This window comes from Agelaius phoeniceus, chromosome 4, assembly GCF_051311805.1.
Source record: "Agelaius phoeniceus isolate bAgePho1 chromosome 4, bAgePho1.hap1, whole genome shotgun sequence".
NCBI lineage: Eukaryota > Metazoa > Chordata > Aves > Passeriformes > Icteridae > Agelaius > Agelaius phoeniceus.
Window position 1 is genome coordinate 72188274 of NC_135268.1, and position 22384 is coordinate 72210657.

Consider the following 22384-nt stretch of genomic DNA (forward strand, 5'->3'; position numbering starts at 1 on the left):
GAGAGCCTCTTTAGCAAGTGCAATATCCATGGGCCAGAAATCCCTGAGCAGGGACCTCCCTCACTTCAAATCCTTTCTCAGAATCCTGGGAAAAACCTCCTGGGCTCCCAGTGGAGAAGGATTTAACCAGTTACACATCATGGGGGGAAATAAACCCAGCACTGCTGCACATCGCTGGGAATCCAGCCTGTGCTGCAGGAGAGGGGATGCAGGGCTGGGGGTGAGCTGGGTCTGCCCCTGGGAGGTTTCTCCTCTTAAGCAGGGCTTATCCTGCATTTACACTCCCTCCAGGGAAAGCAGGAGGGGAAATGAGGGAGGATTTCAGATATTTATGTATTTAGGATGTGCCTTTCTCAGGTGGGATCATGGGGAAGGGGTTGGTTTGCATTCTTTGAGGGTGTACTTTGTTTGGGTAAAGTTTGGGGCTTTTTAGGAGCTGAACTGTTGCAGTTTTTAGTTTTAAAATTTCTGCTTTCTGGGGTAACATCTCATAGGATCATCTCATAGGATCATGGTCCCTTCCTGGCTTGGAAGGGACCCACAAGGATCATTGAGTCCAATCTTTTTGGGGACAAGGTACAAACTCCCACCAACAAAGAGGACAGGGAAAAGAGGGGATAAACACCTCCAAAACCAGCAGAGCCCTCAGTCACTGATTAGAGCAGTGTGACAGCACAGGCTGAACCCTCCCAGGGTCAATCAGCAGCTCCTCACTCCCCAGCTGTGCTCTGCAGCTGGATCATTCCTTCTCCCATGGGATCCCCTTGGACCTGCAGGGTTCTCAGAGCATGGCCCAGCTCCAGAGGGACACATCCAACACCTCCCAGGGCCTGCAGCTTCCAGACTTGGCCACTTAATCCCAGAATCAGAATTAGATTTTAATATCAGAAGTGGTGGAGATGGGAGGGAGCTCTGCAGGGAAGGGGCCTGGACACAGGGAATGGCTGCCCACTGCCAGAGGGCAGGGATGGATGGGGATTGAGAAGGAATTGTCCCCTGGGAGGGTGGGCAGGGGCTGGGATGGAATTCCCAGAGGAGCTGTGGCTGCCCTTGGGTCCCTGAAAGTGTCCAAGACCAGGCTGGATGGGGCTTGGAGCAACCTGGGCCAGTGGGAGGTGTCCACTGGAGTGAAACTGGATGAGCTTTAAGGTCCTTTCCAACCCAAACCATTCTGTGATTCCATGAAGATGTGACTCCCATAAAATCAAACATCCCTGGAGGTTTGAAGTCAGTGGCTCTGGTCCCAGATGTGAGCAATGTGATGCTTTAAACCCCAGGGAAATGCAAGCCCAGCTCCCAGGGGAAGCAGCTCCAGACAGGAGGGGACCCAGCCTGGGCTCTGGGCTCCCCCCAGCACTGGGGATGCTCAGGGCACCCAGGGCTGCAGAACCAGCCAGGCCATCCAGCCATGGGAAACTCACCTCAAACAAGCATTCCAGGACACCAATTGCTGCTGCTGCTGGGCAGATGAGCCAACAGCTTGCACTGAGTTTTGGGGGAACAGACACAGCAGAGGTGCTTGAGCCGTCCCTGGATCTGTCTAGGCAGGTGAAATCTGCTCCCAGCCCTCCCAAAATCAGCTCTGAAATCAGTCCCCCACATGTTGAACTTGATGAGAAGAATTTCCTGCAGGGTCCTGCTCACATCACTGCTGTTTCTCTCCACGTGCTAAGAAATCCCAACATCACTCAGAACAGGAGGGAGAGACTTTCTTTTCTTTTTTCTTCTTTTGTTTTTCCCAACTCTTTGCATTTTGCTCCCCTTCTGTGGCCGAGTGCCCCTTCTGTGTGCCCCTTCTGGGGCACTGCTCCTGCAGCAGCAGGGATTTGTCTCCTGGATGAGGAGCAGAGTGTCCAAGTGAGCAGCAGCTCCCTGCAGGAGAGGCAGATGGGGAGCAGAAGGCAGCAGCTCCCCCAGGACAGGCTCTTCAATATTTAATGTGACATCAGAGCAGAGCAAAGCGATCCCAGCTCATGCAGCGTTTTGTACAAGGCAGAGGAAGACACAGCCAGGGAAGTGTGAAAGGAAAACACCCAAAAGCCAAAGAGGAAAGTGCTAATTTGTGATTCTAAAGCTTGAACTGCAACAACTCCCTCCCCTCTGCTCTGCCCACAAGGTTGATGGTTTGCTCTTTGCAAGCAGAGCAAAGTGGGATGGACAGGGATTGGTCCTTCAATGCCTTAATTAGACAGGAAACCCATTAGAGAAGATGATTCTAACATTCACAGGCCTCAGCACAGAAAACAACACAGCCCCACCCCATCATGTCTATTTGGGCTCTTTTGGAAGCTTGGCAGATGAAAGGAGGGCACCCCAACTGGAACAGGGGCCATAAAGGAGATTTTTGAAGAGATGGGGAGGTGCAGGGGCTGCACTGTCATGAATCCTCATCATTGATCAGACACTGAGCAGCCACTGCCAGACACAGGCCCAGGTTCTCCAGGAAAAATTCCCACTCAGCATTTCCCCAGTGGAAATTCCAGAGGGAGCTTCTAGAACGGGCTGGGGAAGCAGAGAGCTGGCTCAGGAGGTGCCAGCAAACAGCTCCCACTGAGTTTTGGGGGGACAGGCACAACAGAGGTGCTTGAGCCACCCCTGGCTCTGCCCATCGATGTTCTAGACAGGTAAAAACCCTGCAAAGGGCAGATTCAGAATGCAACAAACAATAAGAAAAAGGTTGGGAAGGAGTAACATGAATGTGTGATGATGGTGCCACTGCCTGGTGGGACACACAGGAGCTGCTTTTGGTGATGTGACAGCTCAGGTCCCTTTCTGGTTGCTGAGAACTCCACAAAAACCGCCCAAACCAACCCCTGCCCTCCCACCTCCCAATCCATCCAACTGTGGGGGAACTTCCAGCTCCTCCCAGGAGTGTCCACAGAGCAGAGAGCAGCAGCAGCTCCTAAAGCAGCCAAAGATCATCAGCAGAGGTTTGTGAAGTCTCTGGGTGCAGCTGGGGATGTGGAATTTTGGGGAAGAACTTACAAGTGTACAGAAGTGTGGCCATCCCCCCCGTTTCTTTCCAGAACATCCCAGTTCCCTGGATCATCAGGAAGTTCATGTTGTGTCCCACAGTGCTGGGGCTCATCCTGGACCCCTTCACCATCAGCAGCTCTGAGCCAAAGCAGATGAATCCCTTTACTCCATCCCCATCCTTCTGCAGCACATCCAAGTGGAGCTTGACATTTATTAAATAACTTCACATGTTGGTGCCAGGGAGTTTGGGGTTGTTGCAGTGCAGGTGTCAGCTCTGCTTCCCAAGCAATCCCAAAAGGGCTGCACTGCTTGTTCAGCAAGTTCCACCTTTTCACCAACTTCCCTTCATTTACATGGACAAACACATCAAATCCCCCACACAGCATGTCTCCAAAAGCAACAAAATAAAGTCTCAGACCAAGAAAACCAGTCAGGTACAAATCCAATTTTAATTGTCAAGCTCACTTCTAGCTCCTACATTCAACGCAAGGATCAAAAACTACAAGTTTGAGAGTAGAATTTTATTCTATCTCCAGTTTCTGATCGTTTTGGCAGCTGTCAAATGGCAACTTCCAAAACCCACTCGTTTCAGAAGCTTTTCCCTACCTTGCAATGCCAGGTGAAGCCCACAGACTCTCCCAACAGCTCTTGACACCTTTCAGACTCAGTTCTTTGGCAACAGTTACACAGAGCATTGTGCGTATATAAAGAGCTTATAACAAAACTTCTTTTACATTCTAATTGTCTTAAACCTTCACAGAAGTATTAAAGTGCTCAATCAACTCTGAACAAACCCTCCTTCCCTAGTCAGCTACTTCCTGGAAACGCCTGCACTTAAGTCAGCAAAACCAGAAGCAAACAAGAAGAGAAAAGGCATGGAAAAAAATAAAATAAAATCCTCTGCAGGATCATGAAAATCCCTCCTGAGACAAGAGGCCTCGAGTCTCACATCTCCCACCCAAATATTGAGACACAGGTTCAAATGTTCAGTCAGTCCAAGCCAGCACAGCTTTTTTTTTCCCCCCTCAAGCTGTGCTGATTTCCCATCAGTTGATTCTTGGGCCCCTGACTTCTGTAAGAACAAAAAGCCTGCAGAACAGAATCCTACTGATGCTACAAAGAAAACACAAACACTGAAGTCACACCTCTGAAGGAAAAGAAAAGATACAAACAAGAGTTGTGGTTGATATTTAACCCTCCCTGCTGCCTGGATTTTCAATTCTCTCTGCACCATTTGACACTACCTGAAATGGATCTTTTAAAAAGGCTTTAAACGGGGACATTTTTGGCTCTTCTAAGTGGGGGATGGAGGGTGCATCTCAAAATTATTTCACCTGGTAAAACCTGCAGGCCAGTCCACCCCACCGTGGCAAATCCCACCCAGAGCCTCAAAGAGGACCAAAGCCACATTCCCTTGGGGACAACCTGTCCTTCCTCCAGCCACAGCACCCAAAATATCCCTTACACCACCCCCCAAGGTGACTTTTTCCTGTGGAGACAGCAGGAATTCACCCACAGCTCACGTGTGTGTTCCAGCTTTACTCAGCCAGAGGATGACACCTCTGATTGCAGCTTTGCTTCAATCTTTTGACATCTGTGGGAAAAGCATGTTATTTCAGCCTCAGCAGCCCTCTGCACTCCCTGGCTCCCAGCAGGTCCTGAGCTGCTGCCTGTCACCTGCCCTTTTGCTGCTGACTGAAGATCAGAGTTGTGCCACCTCCGAAATCCTGCCCGCCCCTGCTCCTGCACGCAGCCCTTGCCAACAGCTCTGAGTGATCCTGCCTCAGAAATGACTCAAAAGCCAGGCAATCTTGGGGAAAATGGTCAGAAACCACGTTTGGGTTTGTACCTGCTCTTGTCAGACATGCAGGAGCTGCCCCTGAGGCTGCTGAAAGCCAAATTCCCTGCCTTGATGCACTGGGGTGGTCACCCTGACCCTGAGACTTCTCACATCATCCTGGTGCCACATGGAAGTTGTGGTTTTGCTGTCTGTGACATTGTTTTGCTTGCTAAGCTGAGGGGTTTCCCCTACAATTCCCTCAGGGATATAAAATCATGGATAGAGGAACTCTCACTGCTCTCCTTCAGAGTCTCAGTACAAAGGGTTTTGTAAGAAAATGCAAAAATTAGTTCTGCACACGTGTTTGAGAGCTGTGGGCAGCTCCACAAAGATTAAATACCTTCTGATCTTTAGTGCAAATACACCAAATCTGCAGTGGCTTGAGCCTAGCTTAGCATCAGCACAGGAGCTTTGCACCCAAAGCCTTCCTCCCTCATGGCTGGGTTGGTCTCCCTCACCATGCTGGGGTGGGAGGAAAAAACTCTGCATCATTTGCTGGGCAAGTAACTGGTAAGAAACATTTCTCTGTGCTGATAAATTCAGATTTTACATTCCTCTTCTTCCCTCATTTCTACTCTTTTGAAAGTTCACCATCAAGGTCCACAATTTTCTGCACATTTTTAGCTGTGACCTGTGATGTGCCAAGCACTGAACTAAAGGGCAGCTTGTTTCACAGTACTCCAAATAAGAAAACTGACCATAGTACAAGCAAAATTAAATAAACTGAAATATAAAAGACAGCAGAAGTTAAGATTCATCCAGAAATATAATATAACATCTGGGAGGGGCAGGGAGGGGGAAACTGGAAATCAGCTACACAACAGAAACAATGAAATGACCAACAAATATTGATTAGGTGAAAAGAGGAAATTTTTCATTGCATTCTGTACATCAAAATTAAATGAAAAATTCACATGGTGGAGCCTCGAGACAGAATGATGAAGGTCTCAAGCCACAGGAAGGAGAAAGCAAAGAAAACACCTTGAAGAAAGCAACACATGAACAGAACCAGTAACTGAGCAGCTTCCAAAGGAATAAAAGTGACCATACCTCAAATGAGAAAAAGCAGCACTGAAGCAGAGAGAACAAGTATATGGTCAGGACATGGTGGGTAACACTGACTGCACAAAACACTTTGTGAATTTGGAAAGAACCAGGCCTATTTGTATATCTATGCAAAATATATACACAACTCCATATGTATATATGTACACATAGGCACTACTGTACATATGTATATGCAACCTCCACACAACTGCCCTCTGGGTGCAAGCAAAAAATGCTGCAGTTGTGCAAAAACCTACAATTCTGTGTTTGATTACCCAGGAGAAACGGGAGAGAGATCCAAACTAATGCCCAAACAGCTCAAACCCAGCAGGGGTTTCATCCACAGGGCCATGTGAGCCCAGCCTCTGAACGTTCCCAGCTCATCTGCTGGGATTAAAGATTCATCCAAAACTGTGGGTTGTAGCAGTACACATTGCAACTGTTTCCAAAGCCATGAATGTGAGAAAACAGCCACCATCTCTGCTGCCATCAGTGGTTTAGCACGAGGCCATCCCACCCAGAACACCAATTTGGGAACACTAGGTGCACAGGGAATTGGAATTTCCAAGGCCAGGCCAGGGCTGTCATTCTATAAAACAAGGGTCTGTTCTTAGTGTTGGGGAAGAAAAGGATGTGGTGCATTAAAAAATCCCCCCCCACCCTCAAACAAGGGAACACAGGCCAACTCTGGATGCTCCAGCCATGCAGCCAGGCTGATCTTTGGGGTTGGTGTGCTTTGGGGGTGTGGAAAGAAGCATTTTCCATAAAGCTCCTTGGCCTGACAGCTCCAGAGAGCAGCGTCCTCTCAGTCCAAGGCTCCCTTGGTCTGGCACAGGCCCCATGGAGCTGTGACAGGAGTGCATTGCCAACGTCAGAGCACGAAGGAAGTGGTGGAAGGAAGCTGCAGGGATGGTCCCAGGCCTTGGCTGGCCCCCAGGGGCTGTCTCTGCTGCTCTGCAGGCAGGGGACACTCAGTACTCTGCATCCATGGCATCCAGGTACTTGGCCTCGATGATCCTGGGGAGCAGGTTGTACCTAGGGCAGAGCAGAGAGAAGGAGTCAGTCCTTGTTTGTGCAGCGTTTTTCTCTTTGTCCTAAAGCTCCTGGGTGAGATTGGCTGTGGGATTCACCCACTGAGGGGGACAGCAAAACCCCACAGAAGTGGGGGACAGCAAAACCCCACAGAAGTGAGGGACAGCAAAACCCCACAAAAGCAAACACAGCATTTACAGAACAGCAGTGCCAGGCTCCCTCTGCAAGAGCCTCCTCCCTCCTTCCAGCTGGAAAGAGAACATCCTCATCCTCATCTTCACTGGAGGAAGTCACTTTCCTAGAGCTCTGTCACCACCAAGTCCTCAGGGTGACAAAAATACAGAGGAGAAGAGCCATGACTCCAAACAAGACCATCCTGACCTGGTGTCTGGCTTCCCCATGGACAGGGATGGACAAACTCCACATGTCCATGGAGATGCATGGACAAACACATGTAAAACAAATTACTTCAAAAAATTTTTATAAACTTACTTTAAAAAGTAAATTTACTATAAAAAAAACTAATTCAAAAAATTACTATAAAATTTTTTTTTTAAATTTGATTTTTTGCAAGAAAATCCTCACAAATTAATATATTTGGGTTAGAAAGGCACTGCGAAGTTGCTCTTCTAAATCTTGTAAACAAATAAAATTATTCACACGAATAAATAAACTTATACATATAAATTTTAAATAAAACTAAATAATATATTTACATAAATAAGTAATATTATATACATAATTTTAAAGTAAGAGTGAACACTACTTTCATACTACCTTCACGCATTAAAATAAAATTTAAATTTATTTTAAGAAGTGTTTTTAAAAAATATTTTAAACTAATTAAATAGTTTGTAAATAAAATAGTTTGTATTTATTATTATTTTATTATATTATTATTAAAGAGTATTATTTTATTCTATTATTATTATAGGGTATTGTTTTATTTTATTATAGGGTATTTTATAAATAAAATTATTATATTTTATTTTATAAATATTATAAATTTTTATAATATTATATTATATTTTATTTTATAAATAAAATACTATTTTATTTATTATATTTTATTTTATAAATATTATATTATATTTTATATATAAAATATATATATTATTTTATAAATGAATATTATATTTTATTTTATAAATAAAATACTATATAATAAAATACAAACTACAACTCAACAACAACCACAACAACAAAAAAAGACAATTAAAAAAAGACAATTAAAAAAAAACCCAATGCAATGTTTATGTGGCATTTCGCCTTGTTTAACAAGGAGGTGACTCTTCAGCTGTTAAAGTAACTCATAAAGCACCAAAAAATCAGTTTCAGATTTCAACAGCTGTGCAAGAGATCCCAAATATGACTTATTAATGAGAAATACCAGGATGTCCTTAAACAGACCCATCATAGAATAAAATGCTTGAGAGCCCAGATAAGAGAACTTGGTGAGAAGATTCTTCTGTGGGCAACCAAAAGCTCCTCATCCCAAAGTTCTGAATCTAGGCCAGGAACTGGGAATAGCCAAAGAGATCAAGTTTTCTTCCAACAGGCTCTTTTCCACTGCAGTCATGGATTTCAGTGGCTTCTCAGTATCTGTCTGAGACCACACCAGTGATCCCCCCTAATGACAACACAAATCATGTTTCTCCAGCTGTTGGATGGATGGAAATGTGGCTTTGGGACGTGGCTGAGTTCTGGGTAGGATACCAAGCCATGCCTTGTTTGATTCTTGAATTTGCCCCCTGGCTACTGTCCCATCTCCTCTTTCTCCCTTCACTTCTTAAAAAAAAAATTGGAGAAAATATATTAAATTTCTTCAAGTGCTTCATCTATTTAGAGTGCCAAATCTTTGGGAAAAAGTCATTAACTACAGAGCTCATGGATCATGGTGCTGCCTTCTTGGCTGGAGGCCACAGAGACTACATGAAGGCAAAAGAAATCAGAGGAAGCAAAGCCAAGGGCAAATTTCCACGCTGTGCCAGGCAGCAGCATCTTCCCTTTGGCAGCAGGGCTGATTATCCAGCTGCTGGGAAAAAACTGCCCTGGAAAGAGAAATGAGTTAGCAACACAGAGGGTATAAAGTGACAGCATCTGATTTACTGAAAAGAAGATAGATTTGCATATTAGTAGCTAGCTCTGATACTCTCATACAAAATCAGGTTTTTTGACTGCATTCTCTCCACACTAATTGAGCTTTTTATACCATGTCCAATACCTGAATTTGGCTGAGTGTGCCCCACGTTTTCTGTTCTGCACTGAGCTGCAATTCCCACAAGAGCCACTCATGCAGCTCTGCTCACAGTTGGAATATTTACCAGCCACTCATCCAGGCACCCCAAGTGCCACCAGTGTGAAGGGCAGGTGAGGCATTACCACCAGAGGAACAATAATTTCTGTGTTTTCCAAGCCTGTTTATCTTTTAAAATCCAGCCCAAATGGCTCTGACATGATCCTGTTGAAAGCCATGGTGGCTCTAACATTTGCTTTTGTTTCAGAAAGGACTGGACCCATCTTTATCAGCCAAGGAAAACACCACAGCAGGTGGTGCAGAGCAGCAAACTGGCAGCCCTGAACTTCGGGATCAGAGGCAAAATCTCTGAGACTGCAAGCTCAAAGTCAAGCAGATATCACTGGTACCATGCTGGCCTAAAAATAATCAAGTGGACTGGAAACTTGATCTGTTCCTTCCAAGATCTTTTTATGGCCTCTCATTATATCCACAGGACTGAGAGCATGAATGATTTAACTGGAGAATGATGGGCAGTGGCTGCTAATGAACCCCAAGGAAGAAATTAGTTAAATTTCTTAATGATTCTCTCTCAATTCTCTCTGTAGGATATTGTGGGGTCCTCCCAGCTTTAAACATATATTTTAAGTTTAAATGTGGCCAGTTTCACCCAATTGATCATTGTCAGGGGCATCCAGCAGTGCAGGAGGTCTGGGAGGTCACCACAGCACTGGGTAAGAGATGAGGATTCCTCTTAGGAAATGTTTCCAGCTCTGCTGGAAAATCAAATTGCAAAGTGATAAGGAACATTATCAAATACTACCTAGAGGTTTGGACTATGGCTTCTCAGGAAGATCAGGCATCTCCCAGGCACTAAAAAGGAGAGTTTTTGCCTCCTGGGAAGCTGGAAGAAGAGCACTTGCCAGCCCAGAACTCTCTGCACAACTCCCAGCAACAGTGAAATCCTGATTTCTCCTCAGGCTTGAGCAGTTGGTTAAAAAAAACCAAACCCTTGTTATTACCCACTTCCAGGAGCTGCTTACTCTGGAAAATGGAGAAAACCCTCCTGAAGCACTCACTTCATCCAATAGTTGGGATTGGAAGGGACCTCTGGAGATGACCCAGCCCAATCCCCCTGGAGCAGGTGACACAGGAATGTGTCCAGGTGGGTTTGGAATGTCTCCAGAGAGGGAGACTCCAGGGCTGCTCCCACCCTCAACAAAAAGAAATTCTTCCTCATTGTGGTGGGAATTCTTGTGTTTTTGTTTGTGGCCATTAGTCCTTGTCTTGTCATTGGGCACCCTGGAAAGAGTCTGGCACCATCCTGGAGATATTTCTATGGATTGGTGAGGTCCCCTCTCATTCCTCTCTGGACTAAACAAGTCCAGCTCCAGTTTCTCCTCTCCTCAGACTTCCAGCAACCCAAGCCTGAAGACACAAGGCATAGGAGACAGGGCAAAAAATACAACCAAGCTTCCTACCTGATGGGGATCATCCCTATCATGATGAGGGGGAAGATCATCTTCATGTAAGGCAGGGGTGACATTCCAAAGCCACAGAGGATGAGGAGCTGCAGGACCTGCAGGCCTGTGAAGTAGTGGATCTTCCTCTGGGGAACTCTGCGGATGTAATGGGTCGGAGGATAAGCGGTCTGGGAAGAGAAGAACCACGAGTTAGACATGCAGGGACCTGGACTTGTGACCCCAAAATGGAGCTTTGGGACACCAGGGCTCGAGGGAAGTCATGGATTTGTACAATGCATGAATCACCATCAGGGTCCTGGAAAGGTTCAGCAGCTGAACATGGGATTTGTAGGGTTAATTCCAGAAACCACAGCATTGGCAGCAAGACCCAGAGGATGAGTGGGCATTGAGAGCCTGGAGAGAACACAGGACAGCCCTCAGGGCCAGGATTGCCTCTGGGAACATCTGGAGTGCCATGAAATACCTTGGGAAGTGCAGTAATGAGATTCCCTGAGGAGGACTGGGATTGTCAGGGCTCCACAGCCAGAGGTGGGCAGGAGAGCAGATGCATCCAGGTGCTGTTCCTGTCCATGGCTCCTCCCCCTGACACCCAGCTCCTCTTTATTTTAAAGCCTTGCAAGGCTCCAGGCTTGCCCCTGGTGCTCCCATCTCTTGGCTGAATGCCTTTAGGGGTTCAGGAGATGAGGGAAATGTGGGAAGAGGCTGTGCTCACACTGTAGGGATTTTCTCAGCTCCCATAAGCCACCCATTTTTGAGAAATAAGGGGGGGAAAAATGACATTAATAGGCTAAATATGGTGGTTTCTTTTGACAGCTCCTTGCTCATGTCTGAGCACAGGCTTTGACTCACTGTCTATACATCAATGAAGAGGATGAGCGACTGTCTGCTGGCACCAGCACAGCCTCAGTGGCTTTCAGATTGTGCCATGACTCATTAAAAGGTTTCCACAAAAGGGAGTTTTCCATATTTGAGAATGCTTTTTAATTTTGCATGCCAAAACCTGGAAAATTCCACACATAATTCCTACTGAAACCAGAAGTAATAAGTCACATACATCAGTAGCTGTTCAAAAATTGACATGACATGACAAATGTAATCTTTACCCAAATTTCGCAGTTTTGACCTCTGGGATGTAATATTAGAGATCAAGACAGATTAGCAGAGATGTAGAGCCAAATATTGGGCTTATTAAGCCCTTGACCCTTGTTATATAAGAGAAGGTGAGCTGGAGATTGCTCCAGGTACCACCTACACTCCCAAACAACACATTTTTAGCACCTGTAACAGAGACAGGTTTAAAAAAACATCTTCCAGGTTTGTTTTCAGCCCACATCACAGAGGTTTCAATAACACAAGTAATTTCATTTTGAGTTTAAAATCCTATCTTGCTGTATTTTACACAAAATGAAAGTATAAAACAGCACCAAGAAAATACCTGCCTGAAGCTTTGCTGGGGAAATCAAAGATCATAATTTCTTGATGTTGTGCTTATTATATATTATTATTTTTTTAAATGCATCTATTCTGCAGATGACAACTTGGTATTCACATTTTCTGGAAAAATCCCTTTGCTCAGGATTTTTCTCCTGGGAAGCTGAGAAACCTCAGAGAAAAAGAAAAACAATAATTCTCTGATTTGCTTCTCCTGTCTTTTGTTCTTTTGAAATGTGTTTGGAGATTCTTTACCCACAGGTGATTGTTTCATTGGATTCTGCTGGGAGTTGTTTTCACTCTTTGGCCAATCAGGGCCAAGCTGTGTCAGGACTCTGGAGAGAGTCAGGAGTTTTCATTATTATCTTTTTAGCCTTTTTTAAGTATCCTTTCTGTATTCTTTAGTATAGTATAGTTTAGTATTTTTTAATATAATATAGTATCATAAAATAATCCATTATTATCTTTTTAGCCTTTTGTAACTATCCTTTCTGTATTCTTTAGTATAGTATAGTTTAGTACTTTTTAATATAATATAGTATCATAAAATAATCCATTATTATCTTTTTAGCCTTTTGTAACTATCCTTTCTGTATTCTTAAGAATACTATAGTTTAGTATTTTTAATATAATATAGTATCATAAAATAATCCATTATTATATTTTTAGCCTTTTGTAAGTATCCTTTCTGTATTCTTAAGAATAGTATCGTTTAGTATTTTTAATATAATACAGTATCATAAAATAATCCATGTTTATATTTTTAGCCTTTTGTAAGTATCTGTATTCTTTAGCATAGTAGAGTTTAGTATTTTTAATACAATATAGTTAAATTAGCCTTCTAAGAACATGGAGTCAGATACATCATTGCTTCCTTTGTCTGGGGAAAACCCAAATACAATACACGACAGCACAGGGGGGGTTAAAATCTCCCCCCAAAAAAATAAACACCTCACAAAAAACTCCCACACTGAGAGTTCGAACACAACTCCAGGTACCTGTTCCTTGAGCAGCAGAGCCACCCTCTCAAAGAGCTGGTTGCCATCGATGGAGGTGAGGGCGATGTAGAGGAAGAGGCCGAAGAGCACCGGCTTTGGGATCCACTGCAGGGGGAACGGGAGCAGCAGCAGCGACAGCCCCACCAGGAAATTGGCCATCAGACTCGTCAGCCGGGTCTCCTTCACACTCACAATCCTGGCAGCAGGAAAAGAGGGCTTAGGAGATGGGAGAACACCCCAGGATTCCTGTTTATCCCAGTGGTTGCTCCATGGAGCACACGTGCCACCGGGGAAAGGGAAACTCATCCCCACCACTGAAATCAGCACTTCTGGCCCCGTGCTGACATTGAGGAGGCAGAGCCTGGCTGGAGCCAGGCCAGGCACTTAATCCACAGCTCAAACAGAGCAGCTGGAAAAGTGCCAAATTCCCCTTCTGTAAAGCTCTACAGATCCTATCCTGAACTAAATTGCCCTCGAAACTGATTCTGTTTAGCACAATGCAGAAAAGAAAAAAAAACAAACCAGCCAAGAATCCTCTTTCTGGTCTTTCCTTCCCTTGCTTTACCCTGGGCACATGCAACTGGCTCCTTTCCCAAAGAAAACTCATTGACTTCTCCAGGATATAAGGAACGTCTTGGAGGGAAAAAAAAAAAACAAACAAAAAAACAAACAGAAAGTCAGCAGTCTCCTCCTGAGAGCGAGTCAGCATTTCTGATGGATTTGAGGATCTCCCTGTTTACATGGAAGGGGAGTGCTGAGAGCACCACACAGGGATTCTATCCTGCTGTGGGCAACTGCCTATTACCATGCTAAACATGTCATTAATTAATGCAAATTTTCCAGAGCTGACAGGCCACAAATTGAGGTTTTTTTGAGGAGAAGACTGACAGGAAAGCAGGCAGCAGCTTTAACAACCTGCTCGAGGGGAGGCTGCTGTGTTTTCTGTGCACTTCAGCTAAACCTGTGAGCATCTCCTCCCAGTCTGAAAAAAATCACCAGAAACAATAGGAGGAAAGGAAACCCACATCTGTCAAGACTACTTACAAGGCAAGAAAAAGAGGATTCCTTTTTTTTTTTCTTTTTAGAAGATAAATCCAACAATACAGTGGATCAGCCAGTGAATAAATCCCCCTATTAAGAGGGAAAATTTTTGCCCATAGGTTGTTTTGGTGTCATTTAGTGACCTCATTCCCTGGATGAGACCCCTCAAATTCTGAATTAACCCTATACACAAATTTCTCTGAGGATTAACACCAAAGATCTATCAGAACACACTTCCCTCCTTTGCACATGCACTGCTGAGACTTCATAATCCCTTCTGTTCTGAAGAAGATTGAATTATTGCAATATTAAGTTGGAGAGTTTTGCTCAGAAGTAAGATCAGGTTGCACTTCAAATCTGTTTATACCTTCAAGGAGAAAACAGGGATGAAGGAGCCTTCCACACCTGTATTTGGACAGGGAGGGAAAGGGTGACAGCCCAAAGCTTGCTCTGAGGATTTGGACAACAAGGCAGAATTAACAGCAGCAGTCATGAGACCTGAGCAACAACAGGTACCACAAACAGCACACAAAATCCTGAGGACAACACTGGAATTCTTCTGTGAGTAGTGGGGCAGGTCCTAAAAACAATCCAGGATTACCAGGACAGGATGCACAGAGGTGTTAACCTTTAAGTAACCTTCCAACAGGTTTAAACCACAGCTTTTCTCCTTCCAAACAGATTTTTTTGGATCCTCTTGCAAGTCTCCTACATCCAAGGGGTCCCTGTCAGTGCCTAGAGAGGCTGAGGGAGAGCAGAGTGCTCCATTCTTGCCAGCTCCGGTGCAACTGGGACATCACCTAAATGGACAGAGTTTGGCATCTTTCCCACTGCCTCCAGGTCTGGATCACCACAGAATTGCTGGAGATGAACAAAACCAAGCAGCTTAAAGTGCAACTGAAGTGCTGTGCCAGAGTAATTCCAGTCTGGCCACTCCAGAGCTGCCAGAACCACCACGAGCCTGCATGGTGGCTCAGAGAAGCAGGAGTTTAAGGAAGCACTGATTTAACCTCATCCTGGTACAGCAAGAGTTCCTCCAGCACCAGGTCAGCCTCAGAGGAAGAATTTCTGCTGTTTCACACAGAGATCTCTCCTCCTGCTGGGCAGGCTCCTGCCCTGCAAGCACACACAAGTCTGCAAGGGAAGTCATGCAAGTGGAAGAGCTCAGGAACAAAAGGAGCTGCAAAATCACATTTCCATCAGATGCAAGGCTGCAAGAACAAGCTCTGAGTGGCAGCCCTTAGGTAAGAGATTTCTGAAGTTCATGGAGTTTTCTGCAGCCATCTCTTAGGGATGCAGCAATCACAGCACTGTGTTTGATCACAGGCAAGATGTACTGCAATTGCTGCCAGCTCCTGCTAATGCCACTTATTAGTTTGGAATATTTTATCAGAACATTGCTAAAATTGCTCATAATTGGACAAACATGATCTTTTTAAAACTGATGTTCCCAGCCTTAGATTGGTTTTCTGCTAATTCCAGCACCTCATTTCCAGAATAAGAACATCATAGTCACATTAAGTCAACAGAGAAATCCTTGATTTCCATGTGTTCAGAATCTGGTTTGGCCCTTGAGGAAACAGCTCCAGAAAGTCTGTGCTGTGATGGAAATAAAGTAATTAATGAAGATTAAAGAGCATAATCCAGGCTCATTTCCCCAAAATCCTCTAAATATGGCTAGCATGGGATTAGCCATTCCTGAACTTCTCCAAGTAAGCAACAAGAGCCTGTTTGTAGATTGCCACAGGAAACTGAAATCGTTTCTCTACAGGGGAGAAGAAAATTTTGCTTTCAGTGTGACAGATCTTTATCCTTGTTTATATCATCATCCTGTGGGAGCTTTGATTTGAGTGCAGGGAAGGAGCCTGCCAAGGGAGACAGAGTTGATTTTCTAATTGAGCTTCATTTCTTTCTCAGCAGAGCTGGCTAAGAGGGAAAAAAAAAAAAAGAAAAGAAAGGAAAGGAAAATAAAAAGATGACTACATTGCTTGGAGCCTCCTGTTCTAGCCCCAGTGCTTTGCAGAGAACAAAAAGCTTAGGTCTCAAAGGGAGTTCAAAGCACTAGGAAACCCTCATTCCCTTTTTCACTCCCAATATCCAGCTCCCAGCACCAATTTGCCTCCAGCAGAGCAGAGCTGTGCCATGAGGAAACACCCTCAGGGAGATCAGAGCAGCCCTCAGCCCTTCCAGGATAATCCCTGGAGCTGTATCTTGGACAGAGTGGCCAAAAAGGCCTCTCTGGTGCTTTTTTTTTGGGCCAGCTGGGTGAAGGAGGAGAGGAGAAGTGCAGGAATTAGTCCTTAGTTCAGGCAGGGGACTTGACTTGGTCAAAGCAAAGCCAGAATACAGAATCATGACAGTGGAAAAACAGGAAAAAGAGGCACTTGGATATTAAAAGTGACAACAGGAGACACAGGAGGGAGGTTTGGCACATGGGTTTCAAAGTGTGAGTTCTGCATTTCCCAAAGAAACAGAGTGGAGGTATCCCAGAGCAGATCATGGACATGAGGAGCAAGGGCATGGATAAAAACTCTACAAAACTCAAATTTCAAAGGTGATTTTTTTCTTTAAATAGGGTTTAGCATTTATTCAAGAGAGACACAACTGTGGAAACAACCAATAGCAACATATCCTAATGGGAATACAAACCCAAGGGACTGATCTCCCAGGAAAAGATCTGCAAAGAGTTACAGGGAGCAGCAGAACTCAGCAATTTCCAGATGTGGAAGGTGAAATTTGTCCATCCCTGACCCAAAAATCAGCTGTGCCTGGCTGGGCTGGGCCATTTGGCACCAAAACAAGCATGAAGGCAAGACTGAGATTAAGACAGACCTACTCCATCCCCCAAAGTCAATGATCACTTAGCCTCACTTTAGGTAAGTGGCAAGGCAGAAAATGGAAACCAAGGCAGGGTAATTAAAACTAATGGTATGTGAGTGGAAATTACCACTCTTGTGGTAAAAGCACTCAACTGCAACAGACTGAGATCAAACAAACCAGATCTGCTCCAGAGCAGAGATTGTTTCATGAGAAAAATGTTTTTAATTTTTTTTTAATGGGTCTGTGATAAGAATGTGTTGCTCAGCTCAGAGCAGCAGAAGAGTTGGTCTTAAATAGAAACCCATGACCCAGCCATGGCTTCACACTTGTTTTTGTTTAAAACCCAGAGAATTTAAGCATCTCCTTCCCAAAATGTGGTGGGAGATGTTATGGGAGCTCTGAAATAATGGTGCATTTTTCCTCCCCTTCGTAATAACCACCAGACAGGTTTCAGGCAGTGATTCAGCTTTGGATTCTTTCTGGGGAAAGCATCTGGAGAGATCCGGCCAAAGCATCTCCTCAGCTTTCCACAAGGCTGAAACTGAAAATGGCCTTGGCTGACTTTTCCAGAGCAGAATTTGCAATGGAGTGGGTGGGATCCCTGTAGGATGTTGCCACTGGCCAGAGCATGAATTTGAGTGCTTGAGTGAAGGGGATGAAGCCAAATCAAGGCTCATTGGGTGCATCTTTCCATCACTTTCCTATCTGGAATACAACACCCAACACACCAACCCCACTGTTCCCAAAGGACTGGGAAGGCACAAAAACGAATCCAAGGAGCTCTACTTACGTCTCATAGATGTGTCCACTCTCCACCCTCTCCTCCACGTAGGCCAGGGCCCGGACGTGCATGGGGGAATGCGGGAAGGCCGCGTGGATCCAGGGCAGGCCGAAAACCGAGAGCCCTGTGTTGATCAGTGCCACCAGCAGCAGGTCCCAGTGATAGGCTGTGCCCTTCACCAACCTGCAATGAGCAGTTGGGGACAGCAGTTACACCCCACAGGCTGCCTGTGTTGGACACTCCAGTTCTCACAGACACACACCCACCGGGATTTCACACCTCTGGATTTACCGTGTGAACACTAAAGGAGTGAAATGTGATGGTTTGCTCCCCAAAGCTGTTGTCATCTGGACAGAACAAGGCTGAGCAGAAAGGCAGCCCACTGAAGTAATAGCCCATGAAAATTTTATCAGTGTTTTTCTCCTATATTTATTGCAAAGTCTACCCAAAATCCATGCGTGTGTTTGCTCACAGAGCCCACGTAGGGAGTGGATAAAATCCTGAGCATTTGTTGTCAAAGTACTGACACTGAAGTTTCTTGTTTGTTAGAACAAGAAACTGATCTGTCTCCTTCCCCACGAGCAGAACACGTGCTTGGTATGCTGCAGTAATCCCCTAATTATGTAATTGCTACTGCATGATAAGAAAATGGGACAGGAATTCATTAAACTTCAGCTCCTCCTTGGTAGTCACAGAATTGTGGAATGGATCACAGAATGGTTTGGGTTGGAAGGAACCTTAAAGATCATCCAGTTCCAACCTCCTGCCATGGGCAAGGACACCTTCCACAATCCCAGGTTACTCCAAAGCCCATCCTACCTCTCCCTGGACACTTCCAGTGATGGGACACCCACAGCTTCTCTGGGCAACACATTCCAAAAGGCTGGTAGCCAGCCAAGGAAATTTGCTTCTAAGTTCATCAAATGCTGCAGAGCCCCCCTGTTTTATTTTTTAAGTGATGGGGAATCTGACAGCCTTCACTGAGGAGTATGAGCACACCCACTTTGCCAGGACTATGCAGAAAAGCAGCACCAGGACTGAACTCACATCGACTTTAATAATTTTTTCCAAGGTCTGTCCCTTTCCTGAATACTCCTATCTTGTAGGAGATATTATGAGATATTATGAGTAAAGAGAGATATTATACTGAGATATTATGAGTAAACTTTAGAAAAAAAGCTGGGGAAGGATTCAGCTCTCAGACTTTGAACCCTCACTGAAAGGTCTAAGGCTTTATCTTGTGCCACTGGAGCACCTGACATCCTCATACAATGTGAGGGATCAGCTGAATTCTCTGTGGGCACCACCAGCTAGAAAGGGAGCATCCTTTAGATGTCAATGCCACCCAAACAAGCTCCACTGAACACCTCAGCACAGACCTGGAGCCACCCATGATACTGCTGGACACGAGGCACATGGAGCTGGTAGAGCTGACCCAGCACATGAAGATCAAAGCCATTGTTTGGGCAGCAGAAATCTGGGGTGGGGCTTGTTTTGGGACAAAAGCCTGGTCCCACTGGGAGTGTGCCCCTCCACTGACTGAGGAGGCTATGGGGTGAGTGGGTCAGGTAGGTGTGTACCCTACAATGCCTCTGGAAGGTGCTGGCAGGAAGGGTGGGATTGCAAACGCGTTTCCTGCGTTGGCTCACGCCTTGGAAACGCAGCCCCTGCTCACGTGCTGCTTTCTCTGAGCAAAGGCACCTTCAGCACCCTCAGGGTCATTGTTTGTTGTCCTCCCCATTCTTTTCAGAAGGCTTTAAGGACATCAACCTGTTGGAATGAATCCAGAGGAGGCCACCAAGATTATCAGAGGGATGGAGCACCTCTGCTCTGTGAGGAAAGGCTGAGGGAATTGGGATTGTTCAGCCTGGAGGTGACCTAATTGCAGCCTTCCAGGACAAGGGGGAATGGACTCAAATAGACAAAGAGTAGATTTAGATGAGATATTAGAAAATAATCCTTCCCTGTATGTGTGGCATAGGGTGCCCAGAGAAGCTGTGGCTGCCCCTGCATCCCTGGAAGTGTCCAAGGCCAGGTTGGATGGGGGTTGGAGCAACCTGGGATAGTGCAAAATGTCTGTGATGGCACCACAAACAGATGGTGTGAAGTCGTAGTTTTCTAAAAACATCTCTAAAAACCCCTGCCCCAACACCTGATCAGCTCAGCTCTGTACCCAGATGCTCTGAAAAACACTCTAAAAAACTCCAAAGAGTATTTTACATTCCTTAAAGACACTCTAGTGGAAAATACCAAAAGTGTAGAAGAAATTCATCTTAGCCAAGAGATGACCCACTTACATACAGATTTATGCAACACTTAAAGGGATATAATAGAGATAAGAGGTGGTCAAAGGAAACGAAATTAGTGTAGCTGAATTTGAGCTTGTCTCCTCTCTCCTAATACTGTGTCACTCCAGCTACAACATGGAGAATGCTAATGGATATTATGCAAGGAGAGAACCCTCCCACGCATCACATTAGCAAAAAATCCTCGGAGACGTGGTAGTTTCCCTGGGAAAAAAGTCATCCCCGTTCATTCTTGACATCACATCTGATTGCAGTTGGCACAAAAACATCAGAGGGAATATTTTAATAGTGCAACATCTCAAGTTTGCATATAAGTGAGACTTATCAGACATTGGACATATTGTTTTATTGCACTTCCACCTTTTTTGCAGTTGGAATTTACCAACTCGAAACACTCCTGATGCTCAGCTGCAGCACGTTGTGCTACAGCATTTATGTAGGTCATTGACTTCTCATTTTCAAAAATTCTCTGTACTGCAAGAGCAGTGCAAGTGTCCACATGTGTCAGACACTCCCTAAAATATCTTGAGGTGCATCCAAAGACCTCGGACTGTACAGAATATCCACGTCACATTCACTATGCCACCTCTTGTCTCCCAAACTCTTCCTGAAAAATGTCTTGAGAGTTTTAGGGGACAAATGATGGTGCCGGGCAGAGAGTAAAGAAGAAACAGGTTGAGGTGGTGAGCTCATGGAGGATTTGTGGTTTTGGCTCACTGCCACAAGACCAGGCTTTGGGGATGGTGAGGAGTTAAGCAGCACAGTTACCTCCACCTGTGACAACAGGAATTCTTAAAAACACACCCTGAATACATTTCTGATGTTCAGACAAGCTTTGGGCTAGCAGTGGTGGTGGCAGACCCAGGGACATCCCTCCACAGAGGGCAAAGCAGCACCAGAGGCGTTACCTGTTCTCTGGGGCGTTGGTGAGGGACGCGACAATGTTCTGCTCGATGAAGAAGAGCATGGAGAGGAGAAATCCCAGCCCCATGGCGCTCATCACCGACCCAATGGACAGGGACTGCACAGGGGCCAGCACAAACAAGCTGTCAGAGGCGTTGTAGTTAAATTTGGACACTGAAAAGAGGAGGGGAAGGATGTTAGGAGGCACCTTCTTACAAAACCATCAGTGTTTTACCCACACCACGAAGTACTGGGAAGCAAGCAGGAAAGGAGGTGTGATGCTCTGGCATGTGGGAGCCTGGAGGCCATGGAAGATGGGTCCATCTGGCTGGTTTGGTTAATTTTTTTCCTCCATCCATTTATGACTTGGCTGCCATCCTGATAGGACAGACCACTGCTAGTCCTAGCAAGGCATTACAGATATTGGAGCAAAACAAAAAGAGGGAAACTTGTTTTGCACAGATGCAACATGTTTTTAGATGAGGAAGCCTTATTTCTAACCAGCACCATAATGCTCAGCTCATCAACCCACAGAGGCATTTGAGAACTTCCTCATCTCCAACAGGCTGTGCAAGGCATTTTAGTATAAAATCTAAATCAAAACTGCTGCTATTGGAAGCAATCCATGGCTAGGGATAAATCACACATGGCCACACATCATTTTGCAATCCAACTGGATGGAATGGCCATCACAATAAAAAAAAGCCATTTCTTATTTGTTTCCATACATTTCCTCACATCACCCGCTCACGTCACTGCAGGACAATGCAATTCCTGTCCCCATTATCACTTCCTGATATGGAAAAGTTGATCTATCTGGCCAATGAATGGTGTCTCATTTTTAGATTTCCTTGTGTAACTTAGAGCTGCCCAGATGCTCTGCACCATTTCACCTAAATTAGGAAAACAAACTGGAGACAAAGAGGACAAACTGGGATGACCAACTCCATGTTGATATGACTGGCAACAACCCTTCCTGCCTGCTGATTACTCTGCCCTTTGTTCTTTGCCAGAAATTGTTCATCTCCCTTATTATGACACATGCCTCAAACTCATTGAAAAGACACATCTGGATAATTTTTCTTGCCCCAGACTCAATCGGGGTTTTGAATGACATAAATCTAATAGTGAGGAAATCTGAGCTCTTGGTGGGAGGTACACACAGTATTTGTGAAATTATTTGGAAGAACTTTATTAGCAAAACCCTTCTAGGCTTTCACTTCTCTCTTTCATAAACCCCAGTATTCCAGAGAACAAAAACAGAACTTACTTTCAATTTCATTGAAGATAAAGGAACCCACAACAGAGAAGGTCAGGACTGAAATGGGTAAGGCACAGTCGGACAGAATTTCACGTACCCTCGCGTGCAAATATGGGCTGAAAAAGAGAAAAAAAGTTCCCATCAGCACCCCACTGTCAGGATAATCACTCAATCCAGACAACATTTAATGCTTTAGAAGTGAAAATTCAATCCCATCTTGCAATGCTG

At 45.1% G+C, this 22384-nt stretch overlaps 1 protein-coding gene across 5 annotated transcripts in view; it reads right to left on the minus strand.

Moving 5' to 3' along the window:
* Positions 1 to 3406: 3406 nt before the first annotated feature.
* The window catches only part of SLC4A11 (solute carrier family 4 member 11), a 104901-nt gene continuing 85923 nt past the window's right edge, over positions 3407 to 22384 (minus strand). For all 5 annotated transcript variants that reach the window (XM_077177873.1, XM_077177872.1, XM_077177871.1 and 2 more), the window contains exons 15-20: positions 22166 to 22272; positions 20901 to 21069; positions 17696 to 17869; positions 13045 to 13240; positions 10613 to 10782; positions 3407 to 6898 (exon numbers count right to left, since the gene is read on the minus strand). In XM_077177873.1, the coding sequence (XP_077033988.1) occupies positions 6835 to 6898; positions 10613 to 10782; positions 13045 to 13240; positions 17696 to 17869; positions 20901 to 21069; positions 22166 to 22272 (880 nt within the window). In that variant the 3' untranslated portion in view covers positions 3407 to 6834. The remainder of the gene's footprint in view (positions 6899 to 10612; positions 10783 to 13044; positions 13241 to 17695; positions 17870 to 20900; positions 21070 to 22165; positions 22273 to 22384) is intronic.